Genomic DNA, 23,001 nt, shown 5'->3' on the forward strand with positions numbered 1-23,001 from the left:
ATCGGTACAATTAGGTAAACTAAATTTCAAACAGAATCCACTTTCATCTGCTAAAAAGCTCCTGGAAGCAAGCAGCTCGGCACGTGAGCTTACTGGCTTTCAAAATCCCAAGAAAATCACAAAAGTAACTTTAGTTATCACTTCACATGACTTCTTCTGATCAAATACCATAATATACTTTTTTAAAAAAATTATTTACTTATTTATTTTCATTTGATGACTTGAATAATATATATATATATTTTATACAGAAGGTTCTTATTAGTCATCCATTTTATGAGCATCAGTATATACATGTCAATCCCAATCACCCAATTCATCACACCACCACCCCCACCACCCGCTGCTTTCCCCTCTTGGTGTCCATACGTTTGTTCTCTACATCTGTGTCTCAATTTCTGTCCTGCACACCAGTTCATCTGTACCATTTTTCTAGGTTCCACATATGTGCGTTAATATACGATATTTGTTTTTCTCTTTCTGACTTACTTCACTCTGTATGACAGTCTCTAGATCCATCCACGTCTCAACAAATGACCCAATTTGTTCCTTTTTATGGCTGAGTAATATGCCATTGTATATATGTACCACATCTTCATTATCCATTCATCTGTTGATGGGCAGTTAGGTTGCTTCCACGACCTGGCTATTGTAAATAGTGCTGCAATGAACATTGGGGTGCATGTGTCTTTTTTTTTTTTTTTTGTGGTACACAGGCCTCTCATTGTTGTGGCCTCTCCCATTGCGGAGCACAGGCTCCGGACGTGCAGGCTTAGTGGCCATGGCTCACGGGCCCAGCCGCTCCACGGCACGTGGGATCATCCCAGACCGGGGCACGAACCCGTGTCCCCTGCATCGGCAGACGGACTCTCAACCACTGCGCCACCAAGGAAGCCCTACATGTATCTTTTTGAATTATGGTTTTCTCTGGGTATATGCCCAGTAGTGGGACTGCTGGGTCGTATGGTAATTCGATTTTTAGTTTTTTAAGGAACCTCCATACTGTTCTCCATAGTGGCTGTATCAATTTACATTCCCACCAACAGTGCAAGAGGGTTCCCTTTTCTCCACATCCTCTCCAGCATTTGTTGTTCGTAGATTTTCTGATGATGCCCTTTCTAACTGGTGTGAGGTGATACCTCATTGTAGTTTTGGTTTGCATTTCTCTAATAATTAGTGATGTTGAGCAGTTTTTCATGTGCTTCTTGGCCATCTGTATGTCTTCTTTGGAGAAATGTCTATTTAAGTCTTCTGCCCATTTTTGGATTGGGTTGTTTGTTTTTTTAATATTGAGCTCCATGAGCTGTTTATATATTTTGGAGGTTAATCCTTTGCCCATTGATTCATTTGCAAATATTTTCTCCCATTCGGAGGGTTGTCTTTTCGTCTTGTTTATGATTTCCTTTGCTGTGCAAAAGCTTTAAGTTTCATTAGGTCCCATTTGTTTATTTTTGTTTTTATTTCCATTACTCTAGGAGGTGGATCAAAAAAGATCTTGCTGTGATTTATGTCAAAGAGTTTTCTTCCTATGTTTTCCTCTAAGAGTTTTATAGTGTCTGGTCTTACATTTAGGTCTCTAATCCATTTTGAGTTTATTTTTGTGTATGGTGTTAGGGAGTGTTCTAATTTCATTCTTTTACATGTAGCTGTCCAGTTTTCCCAGCACCACTTACTGAAGAGACTGTCTTTTCTCCACTGTATGTCCTTGCCTCCTTTGTCATAGATTAGTTGACCATAGGTGCATGGGTTTATCTCTGGGCTTTCTATCTTGTTCCATTGATCTATGTTTCTGTTTTTGTGCCAGTACCATATTGTCTTGATTACTGTAGTTTTATAGTATAGTCTGAACTCAGGGAGTCTGATTCCTCCAGCTCCGTTTTTTTCCCTCAAGACCGCTTTGGCTATTCAGGGTCTTTTGGGTCTCCATACAAATTTTAAGATTTTTTGTTCTAGTTCCATAAAAAATGCCATTGGTAACTTGATAGGGATTGCATTGAATCTGTAGATTGCTTTGCGTAGTATAGTCATTTTCACAATACTGATTCTTCTAATCCAAGAGCATACGATAATATACTTTTAAATTAACCACAGAATCATGGAATTTGGGGAAAGGAACCAAAAACTACTTAGCTAAATTAGGAAAGAAAATAACTACATTTTAGACGCTAAACCATCTAAACAGTACATTTAACCAAGGCCTGGGGCAGGCCGGTGAGACTAATACAGAATAGGGAATGTTAAAGCAAAAGCTGCCAGGAAAATAAGCACTGTTACCTACATGCTCAAATTAAAGAAAAAGAAAAAAAAAGACAATTCTGAAAGCTGCAATGAATATAGTCTATCTAGTTCTGGCAATTAAAATTCATGAGGATCTGGTTAAGTCCTTCCTAGGTGTTTCTGCAATTGGAAACATTTCTATTTCCTTTAAGTCTGTGTTAAAAGAAAGCAGTAAAATAAAATTTGGAGAGAAAGGGTAGAAGTAGAAGTTAAAAACAGAGGCTATATAAATTTGGTAGGCAATTATTTCATTGGTCAGTCATTTTATAAACTATATTAATATAAAATTTTATAAACAAGATGGCATAACAATGGAGATGCAGTGTAATTTATGCAACATCATATTCCTAAGAAGAGCTGTGAATTGATTTTTTTTTAAGTTATAACTGAAATGTAATGTTTAGAAACCTTTCATTATGTTATCAGCCACCCCTAATTTATCTCTCAATGTGGCTCTCTGGCATATGGCTAGAGCTTTTGAGTGTTTTTGCACGTTGTTGGTCTTGGAAATGTTCCCTGTTACTCCTCAGCCTTTAAAGTGAAGCCTCCCCTTCCTCGGGTATATGCCATGGTCACCCATGAGGAATGGTGGGTAGCAGGAAGGACAAAAGTCAAAACAGGAATATACATATCTTCTGCCTGAACCCTGAATATTCTCTAAATGAGGTTTCCTTCTTATAAGCTAAGAGAAGACCATGTTCTTATTCATGAGTATTTTAAAGATTCAAACGAATCTCTAAACAATATTAAATAATGATATACTCCTAAGTTTATAAAAGCTAAGATGTTAAATTCAAAGGCATAAAATTGTAAGAGAAGAAAAGGTAAAATACTTAAGAAAGAAAAATGATTACGTTTCTTTAAAAACACATCACAAACCCAAAGTCAAGAAAACAGTCAGTTTGAGCATTTTTTCCTCAGCTGAAAGCACTTAATATTTAAATGATAGGTGGTTAAATATTAGGCATTTAGCAAATCATCCACAAAGAAAGTGGACCAATCTGTGTGCTCCGTGATCATCTTTTTCTTTTCCTAAAAATGTTCATACAGGAGATCCCAGAACTAAGAGCAAAAATGACATACCAAGAAATCTGATGTTCGCTCCTAAAACTCACATCTAAATAACTATTACTCATTGAGTAAGCTTTTTTAAAAAATCTATATCAAACAATATACACTCCAACTAAAAAGCCACACATACAAGAAGTCCAAAAGGTTGTTTCTTAAAAGTTATAAAATGACAAAAATTTATCAATATTTATAAAAAAGGAGAAGACAGACACAACATTTTCTGCCTCTATTCAAAAAGAGTCATGTACCACAATGTTCACTGCAGCTCTATTTACAATAGCCAGGACATGGAAGCAACTTAAGTGTCCATCAACAGATGAATGGATAAAGATGTGGCACATATATACAATGGAATATTACTTAGCCATAAAAAGGAACGAAACTGAGTTATCTGTAGTGAGGTGGATGGATCTAGAATCTGTCATACAGAGTGAAGTAAGTCAGAAAGAGAAAAACAAATACCGTACGCTAACACATATATAAGGAATCAAAAAAAAAAAGAAAAAAAGTGGTCAGAAGAACCTAGGGGCAAGACGGGAATAAAGATGCAGACCTACTAGAGAATGGACTTGAGGATACAGGGAGGGGGAAGGGTAAGCTAGGACAAAGTGAGAGTGTGGCATGGACATATATACACTACCAAACGTAAAATAGATAGCTAGTGGGAAGCAGCCACATAGCACAGGGAGATCAGCTCGTTGCTTTGTGACCACCTAGAGGGGTGGGATAGGGAGGGTGGGAGGGAGGGAGATGCAAGAGGGAAGAGATATTAGGACATATGTATATGTATAACTGATTCAGTTTGTTATATAGCAGAAATTAACACACCATTGTAAAGCAATTATACTCCAATAAAGACGTTAAAAAAAAAAAAAAGAAATGGTGCAAAGGATGCATTATCCCTGAAGGACTAGAACTAAAATACAAATCAATTTTCTATAGCTTTCTATTGGAATTATCATTAAATATTAAACAAAGATTGATGTATACTGAAAAAAGCGCTCCCTCTTATTTTGTGTTTTTTTAATTTGGAAAGCATTTTTTTGAAAAACAAAATGAGTTGTGGAAAAGCTATTTTAGTATTTTATAGCTATTTTACAAGTGCACCCATAATTTCATGGGAAGTAAAACAATCACAACTCAGAAATTTCATTGTGCAATAGAAAAGATACAATCACCCAAAGCTGCATATTTTGAGAATCAATACCAAATGGCAAAAAATACATATCTTTTGCAATTTATACACAGTTTAGAACTACTCTCTCAATCATCCAAGAACCAAAAAGTAAGTTTTTATTAAAATGAAATAAAAGCACTGACAGGGCTTCCCTGGTGGCGCAGTGGTTGAGAGTCTGCCTGCCGATGCAGGGGACATGGGTTCGTGCCCCGGTCCGGGAAGATCCCACATGCCGCGGAGCAGATGGGCCCGTGAGCCACGGCCGCTGAGCCTGCACGTACGGAGCCTGTGCTCCGCAACGGGAGAGGCCACAACAGTGAGAGGCCCGCGTACCACAAAAAAAAAAGAAAAAAAAGCATTGACAGCTATAAATTCACCCTGATGACATAACTAACCACTGGTGATACAGTCATTTACAAAGAACATCATCATTTTGCCTTCAGAATGCATTTTCTCCCTGCTGATACCAGACTGTACATCAAATTTAAACGACACACAAAAAAGCTAACATCATCTCCCCATGAGCTAATATTATCTCCTCATGCACTATTTCCAAGAACTGCTAAGAGCTAGAGGCTTTTCTAAAGGGAAATATTAGAGCAGGAAAAAAAGACAAATTCATCCAATTTAAAAGTCCAAATTAGTTACTCCCCAATTGCATTCATCTATCATTGTCCAAGCTACTTTTTTATTTACTTAGATTTCTAATTTGAGGGAAAGCAAAAAAACATTTAATTACTTAAACATAAAGTGGAGTATACAGCATACAGAAGGGATCATCAAAACAAAATATCTGCTATATTTATTTATATAATTTTACAAAGTTTTTTAAACTAAAACTTCTCTCTCAACACTATTACAGTTGTATATATAATTTGCTTTAGCAGATCAAATAATTTGTGATTAACTAGAACAGAGAATAAGTGATATTTAGCACACATTATGATAAAATGAATAAACTGGAAGTTATCTGTCCATCTCATACTCATTATTTCTAATCTTAAACTTCCATTAACAAAGTCAGTGTTAGAATTCCTCTAAACTTCTCTAAATTGCATCTTGAAGGTGCAGCTACAATAAGATGCTGATTAAATAAATAAATCTATTTCAAGGGGATAGGTATTTTATTGAAACTATATTAATATAAACAAGAAATCAAGCATTACATAAAGCAAAGAACCCATACGTATATCACTAAGTCCAAGAAGCAGCTTTCCCTCAACTAATATAAAGTGAATTTCGTAATTCTTGGAATAAAATTCAAAACCCAATTAAATACTTTTCTAAAAGAGCAATCAAATTCTAGTACTAGAACTGCACATTTCCTTAAAAAAACATTTTTAATGTCTTCCAATGTTTGGTAGTTTGGCATTACAGAAATAACTGCAATATACTGTACTATTCTTTACCCTTTTTTCATGTTATAAATATTCCATAATAATTTTTTAGAGACATAATACATGTAAGATATTATGTGTGGACCCAGTTTAAGAATATTACCATTACCTTTGATGTTACCAATGAGTCTTTACCTAACCACTCTCTTCTCAGTTTCCTCAGATGTAATTATCCTGATTTTTGTGTTTATCACTTCCTTGATTTTCTTTATGGTTTCACCACCTATGTTTATGACCCTGAATATATTGTTTACTTTGTAGGATTTTTAATCTTACATAAATGAAGCCACACTGTAAATATTCTTCCAATGCTTGCTTTCATCATTCAGTATTATGTTCCTGATTTTAATATATGCTTTTTCAGCTTTCACAGTAATGTATCTTCACTGTTGTACTACATTTCATTAAATTAATATATCACAATATATTTATTGATTTTACTGTTGGTGGAAATTTATGTTGCTTCTAGTGTTTTGCTATCATATAAACAATTTTGCTCTTCAGGCTCTTGTACATATCTATTGGTACCTGTGTGTGCGTGAGGTCTGCTTGCAGGGAATACAAGCCTTCATCTTCAGGAAATAGCGTCAAGCTATTTTCCAAAGTGGCTGCACCATCTAAGCTCCCAGCCACAGCTCATAACTATTCCACTTGTTCTACTGCTCCCCCAACACTTGAAATTGTTAGACTCTTCATTTTTGCCAATCTGTTGGGTGTGGAATCATATCTCATTGTGGTTTCATTTATTTCTCCATCTAATAAGAAGGCTGAGCACCTGCTTTTCATGTTTACTGGCCAGTCAGGTTTCCATTTCTGCAATGTGCCACTCAAATCTTCAGCCCATTTTTCTATTGGATTATCTTCTTCTCATTGACTGAAAGCATTTGCTATAAATTCTGGATATCATTCCTTTGTTAATTATGTGTGTTTTAAGTATCTTCTCCCTGTTGTATTTTTCATTTTCATTATAGTGTCTTTTGATCAGCAAAGGTTCTTAATTTTAATGTAATTGGCTTTTTTTCAATCTTTCCTTTACAGTTTCTGCTTTTTATATCTTATTTTAAAACCTTTCCCTACTCTAAGGTCATAGAGGTTTTATCCTACGTTATCTTCTAACAGTTTTACAGTTTTGACTTTCACATTAATCTATCTGGAATTGATTTTTGTGTATGGTTTGAGGTAGGGGTCTAATTATTTTTTAAATTTTTTTGCCCAAACAAACAACAAACTGTCCCAGTACCATTTACTGATAAAAAGTTCTCTTCTCCATTTATATGCAATGCCAGCTCTGGCCCAAATCAAATTCCCACATACAAAAGCCTGAATCTAAGATTGCTTTCAGTTCTAAAGTTCTACTCAACTGAAGGCACTAAAACATCTTGTGAAGATAAGTTGAAACAATTAGTTTTAACTTCAAGAATTTTTTTTAAAGAAGAGAACATGGCAAAAGAATCCTGACTTGGAAAATGTGATAAAAAAAAAAAAAATACTGCAGAGGGTTCAAAGAACCTGAGTTCTAATTCTCATTTAACAACTTGCTGACTATGTAGAATTAGACATTCTAAGTTGTCAAAAATAATAGTACCAAGAAAAGGGTAAAAACACTTACCTTTTTCCCATGTATATAAGGTCACTTACTAAAAGTTCATAAAATTATACTAAACAATATTTAAAAGATAAATATAAACAAAGGTATAATTTAAATAAAATGTTACCATCCCAAATTTTAGTTTTAAAAGTCTATAATCTAATGTGGAATTTTTGCTCTAACTTCTAATTTTGTATCTACCACAGTTTGGTGCTCAAAAGACACTTGTTGACTTATATCAACACAATCTAATTAAAGACCAAGCAAGGTAAAGAATGTTTTCTAAAAGGTGTCTTCTTTGTTTGAACATTGTTAAACACCCATACAGAAATCTGACCCACTTCATAAGGGATAAAGTTTAACCTGAAGAAAGAATTTTCCATTAATAAAATCACCTTTAAGTATATTTATTTTATATTATCGATACTCTTTTAAATAGTCACAGAAGTTCAAAATACACCTGAATACTTTTCATCCAAGTATAGACATGACTCCAATTAAGCATCTCTATTAAGCCAATTTGGAAAATACTCTAGGTACAGAAATCTATTGAAACAAGTCTATAACACTTAAGTGACTTTGGTTGCTAACCCATCCCCCAAAAGCCAACCATTACACAGTTATGGACTTTCTTATAGAATCTTATTTGTAATACCTACTCATGAACAAAATCATAATGTACACATGAACTGGTAGTCACCTTTCATTAAGATTCTAACTACATAAATGTAGCACTGCCCCATGGGAAAAAAAAGTAGCTTAAACAGTTTAGATCTTTATCTCCCAATTATCTTCTGGCAATAAGAAAAAAACATTCCGACATTAATTCCCTATTTCCATAACCTTAAAAATAAGCCCCTCCAATCAGGAGCTGGAAACACATGAGAGAGAAAATGTTAAAATAAATCATCAATAACATATTTACCGGTTTGATTCGAAGCTGACCACCCACCACTTCAAGAATGGCATGTCTTCTGGACACTCTCTTATCTGTTATCTACAGGAGAAAAAAAATTAAAATTTCAAACACAGCCACCTGTCTAAAAAACAATAACAACAACAAACCCCACAGCAACGTTTCTGAAATCAGTAGGCTAGATATGAAATCTATTATTTATTCAACAACTGTATATTGAAATGACTGTCCTCACTGAACAAATAACGAAACAACTCAGAGATTAAGGGACCTTAATCACAGAAAAATAAACAGTGAAGCAGAGACTCAAGGCTGAAAACTAAGAGATCCCAAAACCTTTCATGATGGTTTCCATTCAAGACAGACATTTAGTAGGGATTCTTATCAATAAAATTCATAAAATGAGAAAAAAATCTATATAATATGTACTTATCAGGAAGCATTCCAAATACAGATAAGATAAATTATGTTATAATGACAGAAGGTCTCAAAAAGCAGCAGTCTGGTAAATGTAAAAGGTAAGACTACAAGCTTTGGTGTCAAGCAGACCCAGGTCAGGCACCTGCATTTGAGCTCAGGGCCATTAGCAGTAGTTAAGAGAACAGGAAGGTAGGAGAGGGAGCAGTGAAAACCAAGTATTTACAGTGAAGAAAAAAATTTTAATTATATATTTGCTTCCTGTTTTGAGCCAACACTGTTCTACTTACTCTCACAATCACTTCTGCACACCAAAGTTTAAAAATTGAGGACTTCCCTGGTGGCGCAGTGGATAAGACTCCACGCTCCCAATGCAGGGGGCCTGGGTTCGATCCCTGGTCAGGGAACTAGATCCCATATACATGCCGCAACTAAGAGTTCACATGCCACAACTAAGGAGCCCGCCTGCTGCAACTAAGACCTAGTGCAACCAAATAAATAAATATTTAAATAATGATAATAATAAAATAAATTGCAACCTTCACTTCTGCACTTTCTATCTCCCCTCTCCACAATTAAAAAAAAAAAATTGCTTGCACTTTCAATGTTGAAATTGCCAATCAAGTCTTCCCTGCATGGCTATTAACAGAACAGTTAAGATTACCTTTGTAATTTGTGACTTTATGTAATGAAAACATTTTAATCACCAATTTTACTTAGCACCATAATTATCCGGCCTACCTCTTCATTACCTTAGTATCTATCACTTCATCTCTGACCTTATCCACATCAGGACCAAAATTATCAGTAAAAGCAGACTGTAGCAAAGCCTAAATTCAAGTAAAACCATTGGTTCTACAAAAACTTGCAAAAATATGAAACTTCCAGGAATCAGTACTCATTTTTTTAGCCAACGACTAATTCCACACTTAAGGCTTTGACTATATAAAAACAGTAACATCAAGCATCGCAGTGGAATAAATTCCACATAGTGAATATTCCACACAGCTACAGTTGATTTTTAGAACATTTTCTAAAATAAAATATCTTAAAGGTAGCCTATTTAAAATATATCCACTATTAGCCACAATGGCTATTTCAGAAAATTAAATATAAACTAGTAGCCTATTCAATCAGAAAAGAGAGGACAGAAATTTGGAGGTTCCTATATTCTTCCCATAATGTGCCTTAGTGGGCCCAAAACAGCAGTTATCTAATAATCCACTTTACCATTTGCACAAACTTTATCATTTGCATAGAACTTTCACTTAAATATTGAGCTTCACCCTAATACTGTCATAGCTATTATTCACATTTTACATATTTGGAAGCTGAAAGTCCAGAGAATTTAAGTTGCTTGTGTAGGTCACTCTTCAAGCAGGTAGGACTCCAAATCCATACTTATTAACAAAAATAAATACCTGAGAAAAACAGTCATATATTAATCTACGCCTACCTGTAATCATTCAGAAGTAGTTTCAAGAACTGCAAATTATTGTGTGGTGAGGAGTAAGAAGTTTCTATTTATAACTTGGAGAGTAATATCTCATTGTTAACTTCAATAATACAAATTGATTTTCTAACCAACAGAGTAAGAAACTGTCCAATATAAAACCATGACATATAAGCATGGTTCCTGTAATAGTTCAGCTTGGGTTTCTTTCTTTTTCAAACCATATTTTTGCAGGAAGCTATAATATAAAAGTATAATGTGACCTCTAGTGGACACATGTTTCTACAACAATGTAATTTCATCACAAGCTGTGCATTTCTATAGTACTCACAAAAGTGTTTTAGAGTCTTTGAAATTAACATCATTCAGGCATTTAGCTATACCTGTCCCTTTTAAACCACACCTCTAAATAATGAGTAAGTTACAAAATAATAATTTATGCTTTTTCAATGGAAAGTTTAGAGATTTAACAAATTATCATTAAAGCTTATTTGAATTTCAGGATGCGGATGGTGAGAAGTGGGTAAGGTCACAAACAGATCCTAAAGATCTGATGACCTGCTTTATGTAACAGCAATCACTGCTCCTCGTGCAGAGTAAATATTCATACATTCTTATTAACATACTAACTGTAATGGCAATTATTTATCAAGACCAAGGCACTGTTCTATATTTATCACATATATCTTTTTTCATCTTCACAAAACCTGTGGAAGATACTACTATCTTTGTTTTTCAGGTGAGAAATGGAAGTGCAGAGAAGTTAAGGAACTACTTAAAGTTACACAGCCAATAAGCAGCAGGACCAGGATTTGTGATTCTAAAGACATCTTTGTTCTTGGTACTGTACTGCTTCCCTCATTATCATTAGGTAAAATATCATTTTTAGATGATTTAACATCAGCTTGACTGTAAACTAAAACATACTAAAAAACTGGATATAAGGAAGAATGGCTATTTATTAAGCAAACAGACATTCTAAGAAAAATCAAGCCCTAAATAAAGCTCCAAGAGGCCTTCAGGCTTTCATGTGGTCCTGTTTATTCTAAGATCACACCCAAGTCTAATGAGGTGAGTTATCTGAATTCCCAGCTGTCTATTCACAGCAGATAATAAAGTGCATAGGGTTTAGTAGTCAGTGCATTAACAATGATGTTGGCCTGCAAGTGGAAAGAAAAAGGCTGTAGAAAAACAAAGAAACATAAAGACTCAAAGGAGTACACTGGCTAGAGACTCCGGGGAGTAGGACGAATGGCATAACATCCTTCTCAAGGTACTAAAGGCTTATCTGAGTTAACTTACTGATTACCAAGAGTCATCAGGTTTAAACAAAAACTTCATTTGAAAGTCAGACATTTCGCATCTTAGAAAACCATAGAAGTAGTTAAAATAGAGGAATTCCAGTGTCCTACCAAATAATTGTAGCCACCTAACTTCTAATCACACCACACATCCTCCAAAAAATCAGAGACCAACAAATACAGCAAATAAAACCACCTATTTTCCACATCTAAAGCACAACTAGGAGACAGGCTACCACTAACTTTAATTTACATGTAAGAGGGGAAAGAAATGCCAAATGCGGATGAAGCTTCAGGATCCATGCTGGAACAGAATTTAAGTGGCAATTCGGAGGAAGAGAGAAGACGGGAGCGAGAACCACAAAAAAGTCACCCCTTGAGTGGGAAAGGCTGAAAATGCATCCCACATCCAAGAGTTCAGAGATCCAGCAAAATTGAAAATAGTTTGGACATCAATATGAATAATAACAATAATGGAATATAACACACTCAATACAAAATAATCCATGAGTTCATACTGAACTCAAGAGAGGGGCTGGGGTCAGGGCTGGGAGAAAAAGCCTTTCTTTATAAAAGAATGACAGCTAACATAGAAGAAATGATGGAATGAGGAAATCACAATTTTGTAACTACTAACATTAATTGACTCAGTAAAGTAACAATGGATGTTAATTTTCAGGTGAAAGCTTGATGGGAAGCAGAATACTCCTGAAGTCTCAAAGCATCACTCAGATTACTCACAAAAAGAATAGCATCGTCTCTGGAGAAGTCTGATAGACACCACCTTCCGCAAGTGATCACATTTATAACCACCAACAACAGGACAAAGAGAGAGAGACCTGGGCCTCCTGACATGCTGCTCTAAGTTCATGTCACCGATGGAATGTTCTTGCCCAAAGTGTTTAACCTGAATCTAATTATGTGGAAACAATCAGACAAATCAAAATGCTGGGCATTCTATGAAACAACTGGCCTGGACTGCTAAAAGCATTAATGCCATGAAAGACAGCTCTAGATTAAAGAAGATAATATATATTTGATTGGATCCTAAATTTTTTTAATGCTGAAAAGGGCATTATTTGAAAGTTGGGTAAAACTGAATATGGAATATTAAAATCTACTGCACCATTACAAATTTCTCGAGTATAATTTATATAACTTACATATATAATGTATATAGAAATGTCCTTGTTTTTAGGTGATACATGTTGGCATATTTGGGGATGAAGTGCCATGCAATGTACTTTCAAATGAGTTCAGGAGAAAGAGGAAAAAAAAGTGTATATATATATATATATATATATATATATATATATTTATACATATGAGAGATAAAGAAAAAGTAAATGGGACAAAATGTTAACCATTAACTAACCTAAGTTAAGGATACATAGGTGTTAGTTGTACTAGTCTTTCAACTTTTCTGCAGGTCTGCAATCTTTCGAAATGAAAAGTTGAGGCAAAAATAGTTAAAATTTCAAAAATGTTGGTACATTTTTGGTTGGTACTAAAAGGGTTATCATCAGGTAATGGAAAATGTAGTGTACACGACTGCTAAATAACATAACTGAAGTGTGATTTAATTTACACCTGTTCCAGTGAAATTAATAACCCTCTATTTTCTACATGCTCTTTCTATTTTCTACATTTCTATATGCTGTTTTAAAATATTCCTTTGATTTAGGCTAAGCACCACAAACTGGTAGCCAACACACCACAAATCACTCAGACAGTATCTTTTTTAATTTTTACTTTGAAGAGTGTATGTACCCTCCACCTCCCCAGAGTGCCCAGCACTCCCTATAATCTTCCACTTAGCCGGCTTCACTCTTTATTGCATACCTGGCCTCTGCAGGCACGTGAATTTGTAAGTCATGATTTAAACTACACCTATACTTTTCAGATGCTAATTCTTCACACATGACACTGTGTACCAGATGCTACTAGTTGCTTAATCAATATCTATTCATTTCTTCTTTCATACTACTATTACTTCAATTTTGTTTAGGGTAACAATGTACCCAGTTAAAAACATCCAAATGCCAGAATTCCTCATAGCTATGGATGGCCGAGACACAATTCTAGCCAAGCACATAAGGAAGAGTGTGTATTAACCATGTTTTATAGTTTCTGTATCTGATGCCTTGATAGCTAAGACTTTGCTGACTAGGGAAAGGCTACCCCTCCCAGGGTTACTGATTCTAAGAAACAGTAAATGACTCACCCACAAGTGCACCTTTCATATGCAAACAAGCCCATCCAAAGCCACACCCCCAATGATGGCTTTACCTAGTTCTTACACTGCCCTAACCACCCTAGGACTAGGCATCAGACAACTAGGGGTGGCCCCTAAAGCCCAGAGCCCCATAAGATTATTCAAACTAGATCATCCTCTGTTTACACTGCCTTGCCCATTCACTCCAAAGAGAACCACAATAAAGGCTTTCCTGCAGTTCCCCTAGCTCTCTCTGCCTTCCACCAACCTTGTGTGGCCCTGTGTGGCATGGTGTGTCCTTACTTCTCTCCGGAACTATGAGTAATTAGTTTTTCAACAATAATCATCTCCTGGTCCGTTGGCCTCACCATACCTAACAAAACAATAAGACTACATTTCAAAATATAGTGGAGCTTCTGGGAAGATTAGTGTCTTCCTGATAAAAAGGAACAGGCTCAACTGGCCTGCACCTTTTTCCCTCTGCCTTTCTCTTTTTCTTCCAGCTTATGTGTAACACCTCAAGGTACAGCAGCCATCTTATGAGTACAGATGCGAAAGCCATACGCAAAGGATGACCAAGGAGAAGCACAGAAAAGTCTGTTCCTTGAGCAGCTGCACCAGCCCTGCACCGGCTGCCCAAGATTCTGTTACAGAAGAAAAATTAATTTGATTAAGCTGCCGTTTGTCACATTTCTGTTACTTGCAGCCGAAGCAATTACGATTAACACACGCTACTCTAACAACTGTTATTATTGATACTGGACACTAATAGCAAATTCGTTTATGCTCAGCCAGTGAGAGAAGGAGTATTAGAAAACAGAAAAGCTAACTAAATTAAGCATTCAAATACAAGAACATTTAATATTAAAAGAACTGCACAGCATACAGCAGGAGCTTAGAAAAGAAATTCTGAAGAATACACAGACTGAAGAATTACACTGAAATCACTCCTATCTCTTGTTAGCAACAGCTAAACTGACAGTAATTTTTCTTCAGACACTATAGAAAAAACCCTTTTTACTTGAATTCTTCAGACTGTGTCTTGAATGGGGACAGGGATCTCTGTTTGTTTTTGTTTTTTGCGGTACGCGGTCCTCTCACTGCTGTGGCCTCTCCCGTTGCGGAGCACAGGCTCCGGACACGCAGGCCCAGCGGCCATGGCTCACAGGCCCAGCCGCTCCACGGCACGTGGGATCTTCCCGGACCGTGGCACGAACCTGTGTCCCCTGCATCGGCAGGCAGACTCTCAACCACTGCGCCACCAGGGAAGCCCGGGATCTCTGTTTTTATATGACTTTTGTATTAATACAATGTGGATCCCTTATCTTTGATTTTCTGGTTTTCAATTGGATATTTCATGTATTATGACACATGTACAAGTTTTCTCCATTTTTAAGACATGGAGTTTGTGGTAGAAGAAAAGACATGAAAACATAAAAGAACTGTTTGTGATTTGTTTGCCAAATATTTATTTTTGGCATTTACTGAAGTCAGACAAAATGAAGATTTTCTTACACTATCAGCAGAAATGTTTAGATATTTTGAACCAAGGTCTCTGACCTATTTGTTTATTATGTCCAAAATCCTAAAAGTAAAAAACAAACCTGAATAAAGTAAAAGTAGAAAAGCTACTGGACCTTTCATTTCATTTCTGTCCATATATAATATTTACTAAAAAACCAACATCAGTTAATTTTTCTGACAATGTCTTCCTAGAGAAATTTCTGAATATCAGACAGGAATAATATATCTCATGAATTCAGTGTTCCCATTTAGCCTGGTTCCTATAAATGGAAAAACAGAGAGGAGGAAAAATTTGTTTTTTTCAGAATAAGCTACATAACAAACCACAGGCTAAGATAATAACAATTTTCTTGTACAATACTTTATAATTTACAGTGCTATCACATAAGATTATCTGGTTTGCTCTATCAACAACAGACAAATTCAAACTTTCATAGTAGAGAAAAACAGAAAATCATCTGCTATGGGATTTAAGCCTGTATTATGAGAAAATGCCTAAACCTAAAGAAGCATGGGATCTATTTTAGGCATAATTTCCATAAAATTCTTTCCCCAAACTTATTTTGTGGGGCAAGTAAGCAAAATCTAAAATTAAGACCTGAAATTCACAGCAAGATCCTTTTGGACCCACCTCCTAGAGAAATGGAAATAAAAGCAAAAATAAACAAATGGGACCTAATGAAACTTAAAAGCTTTTGCACAGCAAAGGAAACCATAAACAAGATGAAAAGACAACTCTCAGAATGGGAGAAAATATTTGCAAATGAAGCAACTGACAAAGGATTAATCTCCAAAACATACAAGCAACTCACGCAGCTCAATATCAAAAAAACAAACAACCCAATCCAAAAATGGGCAGAAGACCTAAACAGACATTTCTTCAAAGAAGATATACAGATTGCCAACAAACACATGAAAGGATGCTCAACATCATTAATCATTAGAGAAATGCAAATCAAAACTACAATGAGATATCATCTCACACCGGTCAGAATGGCCATCATCAAAAAATCTACAAAAAATAAATGCTGGAGAGGGTGTGGAGAAAAGGGAACCCTCTTGCACTGTTGGTGGGAATGTAAATTGATACAGCCACTATGGAGAACAGTATGGAGGTTCCTTAAAAAACTAAAAATAGAACTACCATACGACCCAGCAATCCCACTACTGGGCATATACCCTGAGAAAACCATAATTCAAAAAGAGTCACGTACCACAATGTTCATTACCGCTCTATTTACAATAGCCAGGACATGGAAGCAACCTAAGTGTCCATCAACAGATGAATGGATAAAGAAGACGTGGCACATATATACAATGGAATATTACTCAGCCATTAAAAGAAACGAAATTGAGTTATTTGTAGTGAGGTGGATGGACCTAGAGTCTGTCATACAGAGTGAAGTAAGTCAGAAAGAGAAAAACAAATACCATACGCTAATACATATATATGGAATCTAAAAAAAAATGGTTCTGAAGAACCTAGGGGCAGGACAGGAATAAAGATGCAGATGTAGAGAGTGGACTTAAAGACATGGGGAGGGGGAAGGGTAAGCTGGGACGAAGTGAGAGAGTGGCATGGACATATATACACTACCAAATGTAAAATAGATAGCTAGTGGGAAGCAGCCGCATAGCACAGGGAGATCAGCTCCGTGCTTTGTGACCACCTAGAGGGGTGGGATAGGGAGGGTGGGAGAGAGGGAGATGCAAGAGATAAGAGATATGGGGACATATGTATATGTATAACTGATTCACTCTGTTATAAAGCAGAAACTGACACACCATTGTAAAGCAATTATACTCTAATAAAGATGTTTAAAAAAATAAAAAAGATAAAAATAAAATTAAGGCCTGAATTGAAGAGAGACTGGTTACTGTAAACCAGTTGACAAACCATAAACTTTTCTTACCTAGAGTGATCCCCAGTATTGGGTCCAGCCCACACTCCAGAGGTCAGACATCAACACTAAGGCTGCCATGATATTAGGTGATAAGTAGACCTTATTTCTGAACAGAGCAAAAGCTAGCTGACACAAGCTGTTTAATATCATCCCACGTGGAATGTATCAAAGTGCAATTTCTGATACTAAGAAAAGACAAGTTTGAGGAAATGGACTTGATTTTGACCAGAGGCTCTCTAGGCAGGCTCCAACTTATGCATGATCTCTCTTTATAAGGTTATTAATATACTGGATGTGGTCTTTGAAACTTGTGAATATACTTTCTCACATGAATAATGATGTAAATAAGAGGTAGGTTATCAGACTACCTCACAAACACCCATGTAATCCACAATACTAATGAAATATGGATCATTTAGACTTTTAAAAGTAAAATCCAATACTTTCTGAGCTCCTACTTCAAGGTTGCCGAATTGTTAGCCAATATGATGAAATTGTGCTGACTCACTGCCACTGAAATTTCAACTCACTCAATCCGTTTGGCTTGCAATTCTGCTTGCACAGTGAATGCTATACGAATGTGAGAACATCATCCTCAACTTTAATATATTATGACAGAGGCAACATAGTGAGTAAAAATATAAGCACAGTTTAGTAAGATAAAACTGGGTCTAAATCCCCACTTGGGACTTTGGTAAATGAAGCTTTCTAAATACATTTAGTTCAGGTCAGCAGACATTTCTTAAAGACCTATTCTGTGCCAAGCATTCCACTTAGTGTGTCTAAAAGTGGTTTTCAAATCTGGTTTCTCGTATTCACATTGAGTGGTACCCGGCAGATGACAATCTAAAGAATTAAACTGGAAAATACGTATGAAAAGCAATTTACTACACACCTATTAGAATGGCCAAAATCTAAAACACTGACAACACCAAATGCCGACAAGGATGTGGAAGAACAGGAACTCTCATCCACTGACAGTGGGAATGAAAAATGGTACAGTCACTTTGGAAGACAGTTGGCAGTTTCTTACAACACTGAACACACTCTCGCCATACTATCCAGCCATTGTACTCCTTATTATTTACCCAAAAGAACTGAAAACTTATGTTCAAACAAAATCCTGCACATGGATGTTTATAACAGCTTTATTCATAATTGCCAAAATGTGCAAGTAACCTAGATATCCTTCAGTAGACACATGGATAAACTGTGGAACATCCAGACTGTGAAATATTACTCATCACTAAAAAAACAGGAAAAGACATGGAAGAACCTTAAATACATACTACTGAATGAAAAGAAGCCAATCTGAAAAAAAGTCTACATATACATACTGTATGATTCCAACTATACGATACTCTGGAAAAGGTAAAACTATGCAGATGGTTAAAAAGTTCAGTAGTTGCTAGGGCTTGCAGGGGAGAGGGAAGATGAACAGACAGAACATTGAGATTTTTAGGGCAGTACTCTGTAACACTACAATGGTGGATACATGTCATTACACAGTTGTCAAAACCTATAGAATGTACACCAAGAGTGAACCCTAGTGTAAACTGTGGGCTTTGGGTGATAATGACATGCCAATACAGGTTCATCAAATATACCACTGTGGTCGGGGATGTTGATAGGGGAGGCTTTATTTTTAAGAAAAATAAAAAGCCTATTTTTAAAAAAGAAAGAAGACTAGTACATGTAAAAGCAATGTCTGTAAAAGTTAAACAGAATCACTGATGTAATGTGATCATCCCACAAGTCTACTCAACGCTTATCCAATTATCCAATGTGCCTTACCCTTTCCAACCTTAGAGCCTTAAATCATTCATTTAGCCTTAAGGGCCCTTCCCTTCCTATCTACTCTAGACCTATCAAAATTCTAACTGTTCTAACACTTTAAAGTCAGCTCAATATGTCAGTGAGTTCACGAAGCCTTCTCTGAGGCCTCATCTTAATTGTGGGTTCATTCCTACACCTCTCTGTATCACGTTACATCCTTCTGTTTGGCTCAAGGTATTGAAACAAAACTTTTAATGTGACCTTTTAAAAATCAGAGGTTATATCTAAAAATCTAGATTTCTTACTACTTTTGAGAAAAATGATATGACACTTACTAGGTAGGAATGGGGGTGAGTAGCAGAAACTGCATTACACAGTTCTCTCCTTGTGGCCTCAACACTGAGGCAGTTGTCATTTACGACACCGCGGTCATCTATCAGTGTGTCCCTGTGTTATTTTTCTTACTCTCTCCCACTTCACTCACTGGAGGTGCCTGCCTAGCTCCCCTTTCTAGTTACTTGCTTCTATGTCTCTCATACCTACTAACTATAAGTTTCCTGAGAGCAAGGACTTATTTCTCCTTCATTCCTCCCATCTAACTATAGTATATATTCATTAGCTATTTTCTGAATTTACTAATTAGTCAATAAAATAGAAAAAATGCTAACACAATCCACCATGAATGTTGCTCCTTAAGCTTTAGCAGTTGGTAGCACTGCCTCGTTACTATATTTATATTCACTTTAAAACTCTACGCTCTCCTTTTTACACCTAAGTTGCAAGTAGGCTCTTTATGAGGGTTGGAAGAGTGAGGCTGAGATGCAGAAAAGGAAGAGATCATGTGTTGAAGGCCTACCATACGTCAGGAATTGTACTAGGCTTAATAACTGACGGCAGGGCAAAGCTAGGAGTGCTTGGCACGTCCCTAGTGACAAACCTTGTCAGACCAGACAGCCGTAGAAGGTGAAGTCTGGCAACAAGTAGGAACAGTGCAGAGTTGCCAGGCCTGGGAGTGCTTACTTTGTATAAACTTTGTGGGACACTTACAACAGTCTTAGAAGTGGTGAACTGATGCCTGGTGAAGAGTCTGCACTAGAGCCCAGGACTAACTCCATCCCCACCTGGGGGCCCTTTCTCTTTTTAATTAGAGCAGTAGCTTCAATCACATCTGCCTTTAGGAAATCGCACTAGATACCAGGTGCTGTCCTACTTCCTTGGAGGAAAATAGATCATAAAGGAATGGGTCCTATAATCCCTGCTATCAAAACAGAATAAGGAAACTTTGAAATCAGAAAGAGCAGTTTTCATTTAAGAGCAAAATCGGATTTAATTCAAGAAAAACCATAAAGCAAATAATTGGGCCTAATGGTATTCTGTTGTTTGAGATGCTGTAAAATCTTTTTTTTAACTAATTTTTTTACTTAAGATAGTTGTAGATTCATGGTTAAAAGATACATTACAGAAAGATCTCTTGTACTGTTTACTGTTTCCCCCAGCAGTAACATCTTGCAAAACTACAGTACAGTATCACAACCAGATATTGATATTGACACAGTCAAGACACAAAACAAATCCCTCATTGTTGTTTTACAGGCATACCCAATTCCCTCCTGCTCCCCTCACCTCTTCGTTAAGCCCTGGGAACCACTAACTTGGTCCCCATCTTTATAATTTTGTCATTTCAATAACAGTATGTAAATTAAATCATACAATATGTGACCTTTGGAATTGTTTGTTTTCACCTAGGAAAACTCCCTGGAGATTCATCCTGCTGTAAAACCTTTTAAATGGTGATCAGGAAACAGAATTACAACTTAGTTAAATAAAGACCTTGGGTTCCCTGATGACAACTTAGTTAAATAAAGACCTTGGGTTCCCTGATGACTTACACTAAAGCAAAGGGAACAAGAAAATGAAATTTCACTGTGCTCTGTTGTCTACAAGTGTTCTCTATAAGGGTTTTCCTGCCACTGTAAAGACACGAAGGCATTCCCACGGTCAAATTGTTTTACCACAAAGAATGCTTTACACATTGGAATTATAAACCTAAAGGTTGTGGCCATGAAGGTTCGTGAAACTTGTCTCCAAAAGACATGGCTAGTTAAGAGAGTTCAAAAATCACCCTGATTATTACTAATCACTTCAGATAGATATGAATTTACAATAAACTCCCTGAGTTTACTAAGTCTGCTCTCTCACACACTACAAACAAAACAAACCAACCAACTCACTGGAATTGCTGTTGTTTGAAACAGCAGCCCTCAGGTGGAGTTTAAACCACTGCAGAGAAGAAACACCTGTCTGTCAGCTCCAAAATCTTGAGAACCACAAGGTAATTTGTTTTTCAAGGTTTTCCTTCCACACATCTAGTATAGTTCGTAACCACTTCTAATAACCTGCCTTGGCAACTTAAATCTCATCACTGAATGACTATTCAAAAAGGAAAAGCTAAATCCTGACCAGATAATTGACTTTCTATTCCTTACCATTTTTAAAAAGAGAAACGGGGCTTCCCTGGTGGCGCAGTGGTTGGGAGTCCGCCTGCCGACACAGGGGACACGGGTTCGTGCCCCGGTCCGCGGCTGGGCCCGTGAGCCATGGCCGCTGGGCCTGCGCGTCTGGAGCCTGTGCTCCGCAACGGGAGAGGCCGCAACAGTGAAAGGCCCCGCGTACAGCAAAAAAAAAAAAAAAAAAAAAAAAAAAAAAGAGAGAAACCAAATAGGCTCCTCTCGCATTAGCAAGCCTATAACACAAAGATCAAGCTACAAATAATGAATCGGTCTGTGACCCGATGTCAAGTTTATAAAACAGAGGCCTAAAATTCATCCATCATTTAACCGGATCCTCAGCACTCGGTGTTAGTGATACAGTATGTTAAGGAAATTAAAACTCATTAGTAATCAGACATAACATTTCTAGATGAAGCACATACTCTGTTTCTAACTGAGATAAAGTGAGAGAGAGAGAAATAGGGGGAGGGAGGGGAGGAGGGACGAGAAGGGGAAGTAAGGAAGAAAGGAAGGATGGAAAGAAGGGAGGAAGGGAGGGAGGAAACCTCCAGACAGTTCCACCAAACGTATGTATAGGTTAATAAACTTTGAAGAAAAATAACAAACATTTAAGTAAAAACAAAACAAAACAAAAAACCCCACAAACAAACCAGCAAGTGAACTTGGAACTTTCTCAAAAATCTTACCACATACACATATATGTACGCACACATACACTCACACCCCTTTAGAACTGACTTCCCCATCACCACCTTGAACCACCACTCCTTTTCCTGCTTGGAGAGGAGTCCTAAGGCTAACACCTATGGTTCTATTTAGACACTGGAGGTTAACCAGGGTAACAGACAACACTCCTTACTCCCTGGTATTGGCTCACTGACACAGGTGTGTCGGGACAGTCCAAGAGAAAACTGGAGGGCAAGGACCCATTCATCCCTGTGTGCCCCGCAGTGCTAGGGTCTGCACGACATGCTGCGCAAAGCAGGCACTAAACAAGACATGCTGAATGTTGAGAAAACAATATATATGTATTTAGGGAGAGATCTACAAAATTCCAGAATGGTACAGGCAAGTTTTCTAACTCCTCAACATCCCAGAGGAAGAATACATAGCCCAATGGCACTCTGCGTCCAAAAGCTTGTGTGTGCCCTTTAAATAACCAATCCATAGCTCAGTTTTCTCATCTGAACAATGACGATAATAAGAGCACCTAATTCATAGGGTTTGGAAAGGATTAAGAAGTTGGTATAGGTAAAGTCCTTAGATCAATGCCTGGAATACTACACACTACAGAAGGGTGAGCCACTGTTGCTGAAAAAGGCTACTACAATAAAAGTAAAGCCGACACAGTACCACCAAAGGAGCCAAAGCTTAAAAGAAATTATTCTAGAAAAGCTAAGATCAGAGGTTGGCAAGCTTTTTCTGTAAAGGGCCAGAAACTACTGTAAACACTGTGGCTTATCAAGCCAAGAGGC

The 23,001-nt window shown here is 36.8% G+C and overlaps 1 protein-coding gene across 6 annotated transcripts in view; it reads right to left on the bottom strand.

Annotated features, from left to right (window-relative positions):
- Positions 1-23,001, bottom strand: part of APLF (aprataxin and PNKP like factor) — a 110,160-nt gene that overhangs the window by 86,499 nt on the left and 660 nt on the right. For all 6 annotated transcript variants that reach the window (XR_016395420.1, XM_022597206.3, XM_022597208.3 and 3 more), the window contains exon 2: positions 8,436-8,507. Coding sequence is in view for 5 of the 6 variants with exons in the window: in XM_022597206.3 (XP_022452914.2) it covers positions 8,436-8,507 (72 nt within the window). In the remaining variant the exon portion in view is untranslated. The remainder of the gene's footprint in view (positions 1-8,435; positions 8,508-23,001) is intronic.

Source organism: Delphinapterus leucas, chromosome 13, assembly GCF_059928025.1.
Source record: "Delphinapterus leucas isolate spDelLeu-1000000601 "Yukka" chromosome 13, BTC_Dleu_Yukka2, whole genome shotgun sequence".
Taxonomy (NCBI): domain Eukaryota; kingdom Metazoa; phylum Chordata; class Mammalia; order Artiodactyla; family Monodontidae; genus Delphinapterus; species Delphinapterus leucas.